Source organism: Amaranthus tricolor, chromosome 3 (genome assembly GCF_026212465.1).
Source record: "Amaranthus tricolor cultivar Red isolate AtriRed21 chromosome 3, ASM2621246v1, whole genome shotgun sequence".
NCBI lineage: Eukaryota > Viridiplantae > Streptophyta > Magnoliopsida > Caryophyllales > Amaranthaceae > Amaranthus > Amaranthus tricolor.
The window spans coordinates 20,005,746-20,018,027 of record NC_080049.1 but is presented as its reverse complement, the minus strand read 5'-3'; the positions used below and the strand labels follow the sequence as shown (position 1 = coordinate 20,018,027).

Below are 12,282 nucleotides of genomic sequence, written 5' to 3'. Positions count from 1 at the left end.
GTACCATCCTACATAATTCAGAACTGAAAGTAATTAGATTATATCCCGTCAACAAAATTGTTTGAAAAAGTTACCATATCTTGAACATTTCTGAACAAGAAGGATATGAAAATAGAGCAAAGCAGTCAGTAGAAGACCAACACTGTAATCTCAGTAAGAGGAGGCAACGCAAGGCTTATAAAAGTAAATAATTGAGAATGAGAATGGCCCACTCCCACGCCTATCCATTCATAATATCATAATTCAAAAATATAAAATTTAAAATTTAAAAGTTTAGGGTCCGGGTCCGGGTCCGGGTCCGGGTCTTCACCTTAGGACCCGGACCCGGACCCGTCAAAAAAAATTTGGATCCAGATCCGAACCCGGATCCGACGGGTCTCAAAAATTAAGACCCAGACCCTTATAAAAGGGGCGGGTCCAGGGCGGATCCTACAGGGTCCTGGACCCATGACCATCCCTACTCTCAAGGGATAACCATATAGTTTAGGCAACTGTCTCTATATATCATCCTTCTCCAAAAGTAGTTGATTTGAATTTCCTTTACTCTAGTATTAAATGTCACAAAGTAGCTATCTATATTCTTAAAACATGTGTCAAAATAAAAAATATCCTTCGTGGACACTTTCCTACCACTACAACATACCGTGGCCATTAAAATCACCTTCGATATAGATTTTTTATTCATTCGTATGTTTTGCATCATATTATCAAGATCCTCCTAAAAATTCCTTTTAATTGATTCCACTACCCCTACTTGTGGTACAAAAGCACTTATGACGTTCAAAATCTTTTTATCCTATCGTTCTTTCAGCATATCTCAACTACACCATTAGATTCCAATCTTAACCTAAAACACTTGGTTTTCCGTAACTTTCTATGCTTAAACACTATGTGCCCTTACTCATTTCACACCTCACTAGGGTTATGTGAGTGGTTTCTAAATGACGTGCAGTACAAGAAATCAACATTTAGAGACTTATCTTAGAAGTTTAAAGTTAAGCCTTCATATTCCTAGTTTTCTCATCATATTTACTTGTATCAAGCTTAATATTTTTATACTTAAAATAGGCTCGTAAAAAACACATAATCGAAATAAAACAAGCCATTAATATATATAATGTAGAAATATGACAACTTAGGCACTTGAGATAAGCCACAATTTGCATTGCATCGTCTACTATATCAATGAATCTTTGTCGAGAACCAGTATCCTTGTGAACAATAGACATACATTCTACAAATTAAATTCAATTAATAATACAATAAAATAGATGGAACTCAGCAAAATTCAATTAGATTCTCTCCTAACAATCAACTCAATTAACCCTTGAAACCTGCACTTTATAGTATAGTATTATAAACCTAGCCGGTCTCTTGAGAGACTGTCTCTTTGAGAGAAATCTCTTAGGTCCAACCCATTAAATTTTAATGTCCACTTACTGTATACTCAATGCCTATTTACAGTATCCTTAATGCCTACTTACAATATATTTAATGTCCACCAAAAAAGTACTTAAAATGCCTAGTTGCCTACATATAATATTCTTAATGCCTACTGAGAACTTAGCCTACTTATCATATCTTTAATGCCTAATTACAGTATCTTTAATTCCTACTAACAATATACTTAATACCCACTGAATAAGTACTTAAGCAATTACAATATTCTAAATACCTACTTACAATATCGAAAAACTTACTCTATATTTTTCTTTTTGGTTCAGTCCTATTAGACCCTTTCATCATCTAACAAAAAGCCACAAAGCCCAAACCCTTAATCTGCTACTTTGTATGAAGTATCATCCAAGTAACCCACAAACCCAACCCAAAAGAAACATCTTTAGTCTTTACTTACACTAGAATCCAATTCCAAATTCCATTCCTTTTTCTTTCCCAATCCCGTTCAATGTGAACCCCCGCCCCGCCCCGCCCCGCCCACAATCATGAAATTCCCGTTTCGCGCCTAAAGAAACGCAAACCGTCATCTGAGAAATGTCTTCATCACCCTCCACAAATACCCAACAAATGTCTCGTTGTCTTAAACTCAAAACCCTCCTTAAGAATTCCCTCAACTTTCTCCCTCCTCTCTCTGCTTCCCTCGCCGCAGCCGTAACTACCGCCGCGTCTAGCCCCAGCTCTCCGTCCATGGAAGATCTTAAGCAAGCCATTAAAACTAGACTCTGCATAATTGGAAGTGGACCGGCAGCTCATACTGCTGCAATCTACGCGTCACGGGCTGAACTCAAGCCCATTCTCTTTGAAGGATGGATGGCTAATGGAATCGCACCGGGTGGCCAGCTTACAACCACAACTGATGTTGAGAACTTTCCGGGTTTTCCTGAAGGAATTTCGGGTCTTGACTTGACGGACAAGTTTCGTCAACAAGCGGTGCGTTTCGGTACGGAAATATTGACCGAAACGGTTGATTCTGTGGACTTCTCAACGGCGCCGTTTAAGATATTCTCGTCGGAGTCAAAAACTGTACTCGCTGATTCGGTGATAATTGCAACGGGTGCTGTTGCGAAGAGGTTGGATTTTCCGGGTGCTGGTGAAGATTCTAAAGGGTTTTGGAACAAAGGTATATCGGCTTGCGCTGTTTGTGATGGAGCCGCGCCGATTTTTAGGAATAAGCCTTTGGCTGTGATTGGTGGAGGTGATTCAGCTATGGAAGAAGCGAATTTTTTAACGAAGTTCGGGTCGAAGGTTTATATAATTCATAGAAGAACGGAATTTAGGGCATCGAAGATTATGCAAAAGAGGGCATTAGAGAATCCAAAGATTGAGGTTTTGTGGAATTCTGTTGTGGAAGAAGCATTTGGTGATGAGGAGAAGGAGAATAGGGTTTTGGGAGGGCTGAAGGTGAAGGATGTTGTGAGCGGGGAGGTTAGGGATTTGAAGGTTAATGGGTTGTTTTTTGCTATCGGGCATGAGCCGGCTACAAAGTTTTTGGGGGGACAGTTGGAGTTAGATGGTGATGGGTATGTGGTTACTAAGCCGGGGACGACGGAGACTAGTGTGAAGGGAGTTTTTGCTGCTGGGGATGTTCAGGATAAGAAGTATCGACAGGCTGTTACGGCGGCTGGGACTGGTTAGTGATTTCCTTTGGTGTTATTGTTTTTTGCAATGTTTATCGATCTTTAGCTGAAATTGTTTATTTATTATTACTTTATTGCTGAAATAATTTAGCATACACTGTCATTGTGGGATGTGTTGAGGGGGAAATTGATGTTGATACGTCAGATACTGCAAAAGAACTCACTAATGTATCATGCTCTGTTTAATTTACGGTTTTTGTTTGTAAACTAAAATTTGAGGCTTTCTGTCATGTACCTTGCACAAATGGAGAAGCACCCCGTTCTAAAGTGACTCAAATTGGTAGTAAATGAAATGAACTGGGAGAAGGTGAAGTTTTTAGCCTTTTGACTAGTCATTTGTTTTGTTATGGGTTTGCAAGTCTATGTTTGTTATATAGCTAGACATCCTCTATGCTAGCTTGAGCATACTTAATTGACTTCTTATCGGCCTTGATTCTCTCGACTTTTGAGGTTTTGGGTTGGTTACCTTGTGAGTTTTTTGGAAAATTTTGTGGGTGAAGATTATGTATGTGTGATGTGTTATGTTTGTGCGTGAAAGGTGATAATAGAAAGAAGTTAGAAATGGTGGAATGTGCATAAAAGTGTTGGTATATGAAACTAAGGTTGTGTTGTGTATGCATCTTGAGAGGGTAACTATAGTTGATGTTAAATTGAGTATGCATTGCAGTCTGATATGTTGGCATTTTGCTAAAATGTGGTATTTGCATTGTCATGTGTTGAAGGTTATGCTTGTGAAACTAAAATTACTGTCAGTTTCTTATTGTAAAAGGCATATTGGATGATGGCAAGCTTGGATTGGGGGATGTATTACTGTTTTTTTTTTGATTTCAGTACTGTGATTTGTTATGCAATGTGGGACGATAGACATTCTGAATGGCTATTTATTTGTTCAGAAGTTTAAAGGTTTGGAGTGTTTTGTTTTTACAATTGGGAGCTCTGTTGATGCGTGTTTTGTTTGGACTTGCATATTATTTGAGGCTTGGGGTGTTTGTGCTTATCTATGCTTCCTAGATTTTGTTATGTTTATGTGGTTGAAGGGAGTGTATCTTTGTATTAATAGTGATTGGTGGAGGGCGAAATGTGTGGAGTATCCATTGATGCATGCTGAAAGTTTAACTTGGGGAACTTAAACAGCTGTGTACCTAGGTTTAATGAACCTAGGATAGGTCTATGGTTGACTTGAGTTTAGACATCATTGACCTAATATTTAATCATACAATTGTTGTTATGTAGTAGTCCACTACTTGCTTTGTCTCCGGTCTTAGAGGCCTTGTTTTGCAAAGTTTAAATAGTTGCATTATTTGGTTGCCTTTGAGCATATTTATCTCTGGCTTGGAATATATTTGGTTGTCGGCGGGTCGCAATTCTAGCAACTTGTCCAGAGCTAACTCTAGACTTCTTCGATTTAACAAGAGCCAGGTATGCTTACATCCAAGTATTTAACCCCCTAAATTCTACCTAGGTGGGTGTCAACTCAATGACATTGATGTAATTGGATGTTGTAATTTATTGCAACATACAAGCAATTATTATTGTCATTGTATTGGTCATTGACCTTGACTTTGTGTACGTTAAGATAATGTAATGACTGCTAATTGGGCTTTAAGAGTCTTGAGGTTTGGGCTGGTTATCGCTTTTTCTTTGTGTATTTGTGCAAGGTTGCAATTAAAGGGCACAAATGTTGTTTTATCAATTATGTGTGTTCTATAAAAAAAAGGAGAGATGAAGTTGATGGTGGTGTTTTTCCTTGATATTTTGGTCTCCTAAATTGTGGAATGTGTGATGTTATGTATAGATGTTCATGCTTGTCAAACTGAAATGGATGTCTCTTTAGTGTGGTGACGATGCATGCTGGATGATTGGTGTTACCATGTTTGATTGGGGATGTATCCCGGTTATTGTATTTTTTGTATCAATAGATGAATAGGCATACCTTGACACATAGTATTCAAAACGAGGATATATGGAAGAGTCTTAAATATCGAATAAAAAATGAATGAGAATCGTTTAAGATGATTTAGGCATGTGCAAAGACGAATTACCAACGAACAGTAAGGCATATAGAAATTTGGAACTTAGGGGACTTACAAAAAGAGTGAGAAAGACCGAAGATAATCTGAAGCATAGAAATGGAAAATGATATGAAAGATTCAGACTCACTAAAGTCACTAGTCACTCACCCACATGATTTCCTATGTTAACAATTTTCTTCTTTTCTTTTTTCTGCTGTGACGCTCTACTCTATAACCATGGAGTTCTCTCAAGTCTCACCCAAATTCTCCTTACTCCAAAAATTTCTTGATTCATTTAGAATTTTTGGGGTGTCTTCTCAGCCGTAAATTCTCGCATCAAATTTGGTTATATTCAGTTGAATTTCTCTCTCCATTTTATCGATTTTTGGGTTGCTACAGCTTTAAAGATTTTATGTTAATGTTGGGAAAGTGATGAAATCTCCCAATAAGTTTGAGTAACTCTTCAAATTATGTCGATTCCTCTATTTTTGTCCTTCTTGTTCCTTCAAATTAAAAGGGTTTGATTATGCTTTTGATCCTATTTTAAGTAACTTGTTTTGGAGTCATTAATAATGTTGGTTGAGGTTTTGAATTTCTTCTTTGTTTAGTTTGTTTTAAAAAGTTTTGGTAGTGGAAATTTTGGGTTCAGATAGCATGAAAATAAATTGTGGTTGCTCATTCGTTTGCTAAAACGATCGCAATGTTGCAAAAAACGACTATAATGAAGTAAAAATGCAAACCGCGACCAATGTGGTGAGTGTTTGAAAAAAATAATCACATAGGAAGTGTTTAGAACTATAAATGCATTATTATGCAATAATATGCCTATAACTATTATAAATGCACAATGAGGTACTTTAGTTGATAATTAATTTACTTAATAGTTTTTTAAAATTAATTAACTTAATATGCCTATAGCTACTATAAATGCACAACTAACGTAACGATCAAATATTGTTCTAATGGTAAAATAATGGCATTACACGTTACGTAATGGTCGACATGGCATTTTGACTTTGTAAATCATTACATAACGAGATTTAACTTCGTGACAACTTTCAAACATGTTACAGAACAAGTGTTGCATAACGTAATGAGGGAGTTTCAATGGTTAGGCTTAGGCATTGCACAATTATGGTCATATGGGAATGGTGTCCCTAGCTTTAGGATGAACATTTTGAATATGATGTAAATTTGTTGTTCAAGGTCTTATCAGACTAGAAAAATGTCCACTGAAATGGTATTTGGGATAATAAGCTTAAGTAAGGGTATTTTAGGAAACTTTTGTGAGAAAATCGATAGTCCTATTGAGTGCTTGTTTTTCAAACTTTTGAGTGCTTGTGCCTAATTCTTAATAATCCATTTTTGGATGCTTTATAAAATTTTTTGAACTAAAAGGCACCTGAAACCAATGGAGACTCGTTAATGTCAACATGTCTTGATTTGTAGTTGAGTACGTTTGTTGGAATTAATGGGAAAATAGTTGGATTGGGCAATTCAAATGCAAAATGGTGGACAATTGGGGGGGGGGGGGGGGGGGGGGGGGGGAGGGTTCTTCGTATTTGCAAGTTAAAACACTTCAAGATCCTAGAAAGTGAAAGGCAAGGGGATTTTGTGGGTTGGTAAAGAAAACCCTCAATATTTAAGGAATTAAAAATAAAGTGTGCAAACTAGTTAGAATCTCATGGGTCATAATAGTGACATCAACAATGATGGCTAGAAAAGCCATTGGGTGCTTTCTAATAAGCGAATTCCTTATCTATCAGCCTATCCATTTCCAAGTTTTGGTCCATTTCAATAGCCCATCCACAAATATGTACAATAGTAATGGGCGAAAATGGAAATTACATGTCAGGTGAACCTAGAACTTATAGTTAGTGAGAGCACAATCTACTAGTAGATACAAAAATAATCAATTAGAAAATATAATAGAAAATTATCATATTTATATATATAGAAAATTATTGTTTTTTATTCAAAACTTCAAAATAATATTCTATTATCTATTTCTATGAGAATATCTTGAAACTGACAAGTAATAAGATCATTATGAATACTACAAAATTTAACTTTCTCAATAAAAGTAACCGAACAATCATTCATCTATTGGTCTTCCATTTTGTCACACAATTATTTATTCACAGTATTCATTGTAGAAAAAGCTCTCTCTACTAGCAACAGGCAGAACCAAAGCAAGCTTTAGAAGCAAATAAAATAATGGATACACTGCATATATTTTGTCTTACTAACATTTGAGAAAGAAAATCTAATTCTTTCAATTTACCAAAACAGTCATTATCTCGCATATCAACAATGTAAATCTTAAGTTGGTGTTCAAGTTTTATAAGATCACTATTTGAAAAATCTTATGGATAAAACTTACCCAACTTCACCAAACGAACAAGCTCAAAATTATGAGTGAGTCAAGAGGACTAAAACAAGCTATACAACAAAAAAATTCTAAATTTGTTTAATTGAAACAATTGTTCAACTTCTGAAGTAATATCTCTATAACATTTATAAACAACCCGACAGGATGGTGGTGCAACATTGTAATATGAGCAATTTGTACCTTGATTTTTTATCAACATCAACCATATTACGGTTAATATATCTTGTGACATCCTTCAGAAGGATTCCCACCCTTTGTCTCTCATCTGTTGTAGTTCTTCATTGTAAAATTCGCCGAGGTAGATCACATTCTCAATATTTGATCCTTCATTTGCAATGCTTTTGACAAGCCATTTTTCACACCGAAAACACTTAACATCAATTTTAAGCAAAAAATAAAACCAAGTGTTTGTAGAGTTGGCAAAAAATATGCGTCCCTTTTGTTCTCTTTCTCTGTCATCTTGTGCAAGAAAATCCGGCAAGTCAATCTCTAGACTTATTTTATAATCAAGTGATGCTTTTAGACATATTTTATAATTTTTATCAATTTCTCTAAACTGCATTGCTAAAGCTGTTATAATGGATTCTTTTTGTTTCATCAAAAATTCACTTGCTCTCTACACATGAATTATATGTGCTACCAACATTCCCAACATGAGTTTGAAGCATAGTACAAAATCAAGGTAGCATCACAGGCACTACCTTGAGTTTTGATGAATTAAATCTTTAATCAAGGGTTGTTTACTAGGTTTTTGGATTATAGTTTGCGAATTCTATTTGTTGATTTGTTTTGTTTGAACATTTCATAGAACTGTTAAAAACTATATTTTCTAGGAATAATAATGTGTCTAGTCTACCACGGGCAGTTTTTTTTGATAAGTCCGCCATGGCCAGATGTGTCATAGGATATGCCAGCAGGGGGGTAACAGTCCCATAGGATGGAATGAGTACCTTTGATTTCAGGAACAGCAGTAGGAAAATTGTCTCATGGGGGTCAAATTTGAAGAAAAAGAAAATGTAATAGTTGCAAACTGCAAACAGATTGGAATGTAGTGAAGATTGAAGTGGTGTTTGTTTATATTGTGAAAGAAGGGTATGTTAGGTTTCCAAAATATTTCATTGGAGGTGGAAGATTACCATCATTTATAACATTTGGTACTTTTGAAACAAAATTCGTTGTGAGATGGAGGGAAGGTAAATTTTTTGTTAGACTTTTAGTTAGGGAATGGGATGGTTGTGCGTATTTGATTTTAGATGACATGAATGGTAGTTTGCATGCTATTGGAAATTCTGTTAACAATGCCTGAAGCCTACAGTACTATTTTATTTTCCAGTTTTATTGAGAGGCTTCAGTGTTGTAGAAGTATCCTCCTGACAGATGGTTAGTTCTTGATATCTATTTGTGTACTTGTAAGTTGTATATTTAATCTGAGAGGTGAAGTAGGAGCAGTTGGAGGGAGAAAAGTTTGATGTTTGGTAACCACACTATTAATAGGTTTTATCTCGATGGAAGGTGTTATTTTAGTGTATGCTACTCTGTATTTTGTGACACGTTCAATATAATGAGTAGTAGTTGAAGGTTGAGAAGTAGCAAGTTTTCTTTCCATTTGTTAGTGAACTGATGCCACTGGTTTTATTTGGCATTTTTGTCGGATGAAAATAGAAATTGATGGTTGCCATTCCCCCTTCATTTTTCACCTGTCATGAAAATTTAAAATGATATATACTTACCAGGTCCAGAAGTTCACTGTTTGCTCATTTAATTTTGAATATATTTCCCATGGAGTTGATTTGTGAGCATTTTAATTCTCCATTGGCTGAGTGATAAGAGGATTGGCTTTACAGGCCATTCTCTGACTACTGCCCGGACATTTCTTAATGGCTTTGTTTAGATATGCGGTTGTCTTCTTTTCATTGGTATCATTATAGAAATTGGAGTTATCAAGCTGTATATTTTGGTTCCGATTTGATTGAACACCAGTATTAAGTATTTATTATTCTGAGCTGGTCAATTATATTCATTGGATGCCGAGTAAACCAAGCTATATGCAACTCTGAAAGGTGAAAATGTATACCGATAAATGATGGGTAAATTCACTTCTGGCTGTTGATTTCCAGTCATGCTCTATCATGGATGGCCAGCATCAGAATATGTCAAAAACTATTTTCCCTTTTTCTAGATAAGTCCATTACTCCAACTTATCAATGCTGCTAGTGTTATGCCAGACTGAAGGCCTCGAAACTCAATAACATATGAAGCAGCATATCTTGGCTGTTGCTTACTTCCTGTTGGTGGTAAATTGGTTAACAATTGCTATTGGACAGTTGTGAGAGGAAATTCATGGTGTCAAGATTACTGGCAACCAGTACATCCTTTCTCCATGTTAAATTGTGTCTGGCACTGATAATCTCTTGTAAATTAAGCTATCTTATTTTATAGAAGGTTCTGAACCAGCATGGTTCGAGCACTTGCTAGGGACTTTAGAACAAATGGATTGAAGAGGAGGAAATCCATGGTGTTTATAGTGTGTTCTTCAGTGACAAATAGCACATCATCCTGATCCCTTCATTGTGATTTGTTACACACACTATGAATTGACCCGTACGAATTAATCCTTTAAGTTCTTCTGAATCAGTTGTGTAGCCTGACTAAATTTCAAAATTGATATGGGACAGATTACTTGATTCCTCATGAGTCATACCTTTCCCTTTTGGTTTCTCAGCCATTCTTGATGGATCAAATAATAGACTATATAGTAAATAGCTCCTTCATCACGTGCCCTTATTTATTTTTATTTATTTATGTAAAGGTGTAGATGATGTTGTCTATCAAATGTTAATCCAAAACAACCTTATTTCTTGTTATAAGAGTAAGATTGTATACATTCGATATTCTCATTTCCACTTAAGTGGAAGTTTAGGCAAGAGTCACGTAACGATATTGAGTTAATGGTTTTGGAGGTAGGGATGGAAAAGAGAAAGCATCAGAACTAATTTATGAGAATCACTCTAAAATATTTGTGTTATATTTTTACTTATGTATGGTAATTGGTAAGGTTTCCTGAATGAGTTGCAATGATGCAGGTTGCATGGCTGCCCTGGAAGCTGAACACTATTTGCAAGAAATTGGTAGTCAACAAGGTAAAACTGATTGACTATTGTCCAACTCCAGTATCCACAAATTTCCCAGTGAAATTGTTTCTAAAATATAGATGCTGCTGTTACCTGTTACACTCCTTATTCTTCATCATTTCTTTACTTCATTTTGGCTCTCTGCGATTTGGAGACTCCTTAATTCACTATTGTTTTTATCATTTGTTCGCTTCAGTTATACTCCGTGATTTAAGTTTTGATTAACGTTTTGACATTGTTGTTTTTAAGTTGGTGAAGAATAATATAATTCTTGTTTGCTGACAACTAAAACACGGACCATTCTCGATTTTACATTGTTGAGATGTAACTGCACATCTCTTTTTGTCTACTGAAATGATTTGTTTTTCTCAAGAACATTTAATACAAATCTTATGTCCGACTTATCGATTTTGAGTCAGGTGTTTGTCTGTTCAAAATCGGGTTTTGTGTTCACATTGGTTGTATATGATTTTAAATTCATTTTAAAATTGGGTCAAAGACGGGGTTAGATATTAGCTTGTTGGGTCTGTTTGAACACTTTTAGTCTGACTTGATCAATTGTTTGCCTATTATACATGCTCAAGCTATTAAAATGCATTGGGTAGATTATTTCCATAATAATTTTATTTTTTATTAAACTAATCTGTTAATTATTAATTTTTCGAACAGGTACACGGAAAAAACTTAAGGATCTCTTTTCACAAGAATAATCCCTAAATCTAAAACCAAAAATTGTAAATATAACATAAAAAGTGTAAATAATCTCTTAATTTAAGAAAGAAGATAACATCAGAAGGAAGGAGCACGCTAGCTTTATTTAGTCATTATTCAAGCAAGATTTGCAATTTTAATACAAAAAATGTATTAAGTTATTATCATAAAATAAGTTTAATCACAAATGAAGCACAATTGCTTAGACAATAAACAGTAATGAAAATATTCCTTTGTTGCTTTCAATTCAACTAAATCAAAATTAACAATGTAGAAAAGAAAGAATGGATGATCAAATATAATTTGTAATCACAATATGTATAATATTCATAATTTTTGGTGTATTTTAATGAGAATGTGATAGCGAAGTTTAATTGAAAATTATACCAAAATCCATCTTTTTTAATTCTTATATAATGTTTAAATACTTAAGGATGTGTTTGAGAAAAGTAATTTATTTTTAATTATGGATTATAGATTTTATTGTAAAATTATAAAAAAAATTTGTAAATGAGAGTTTTGACTATTTGGGTATTCATTTTTAAACTTTCTTTAAAATACAAGGGAGAAAATGGTCAAATTCAAAATTGGATTTTTTTTAAAAAAATTTTCTAAATATTAAATTTGGGCTAATCTTAGATTTTCAAATAAAATTATGACTCTTCAAGGAGTACTACATACATATACTTTATAGAGTTTGCTAATTTACAATATTTGTGTTGACTTTATTAATGTGAGTTTTTTTAATGGAAAATTTATCTAAAATAATCCAATCTATTTACGATTTTCCTACAATAATCTCAACTATTGATTAACCATGAATAATCCCAACTATTAACTCACTTAATATGTGCTGTTGTTACTTTACCTACAACCGGTTTTAGTAGGTAAATTTATTAATTTTCCTTTTTTTAAAAATTTAAAATAAAAACTTGCAACTA

General features: G+C 34.5%; 1 protein-coding gene across 1 annotated transcript; it reads left to right on the top strand.

Moving 5' to 3' along the window:
• The first annotated feature begins 1,836 nt into the window (after window positions 1-1,836).
• On the top strand, window positions 1,837-11,551 carry LOC130807898 (thioredoxin reductase NTRB-like). The gene is made up of 2 exons (XM_057673292.1): window positions 1,837-3,088; window positions 10,583-11,551. The coding sequence occupies exons 1-2, from the start codon at window positions 1,993-1,995 to the stop codon at window positions 10,651-10,653; spliced, it is 1,167 nt and encodes a 388-aa protein (XP_057529275.1). The 5' UTR covers window positions 1,837-1,992; the 3' UTR covers window positions 10,654-11,551.
• Window positions 11,552-12,282: the final 731 nt, after the last annotated feature.

Bases quoted from the DNA above. Each gene is read 5' to 3' on its own strand.
- LOC130807898 (XM_057673292.1), top strand. From the start codon at position 1,993: ATGTCTTCATCACCCTCCACAAATACCCAACAAATGTCTCGTTGTCTT. The intron at 3,089-10,582 runs GTTAGTGATTTC...GCAATGATGCAG, and splicing joins TGTTACGGCGGCTGGGACTG to GTTGCATGGCTGCCCTGGAA.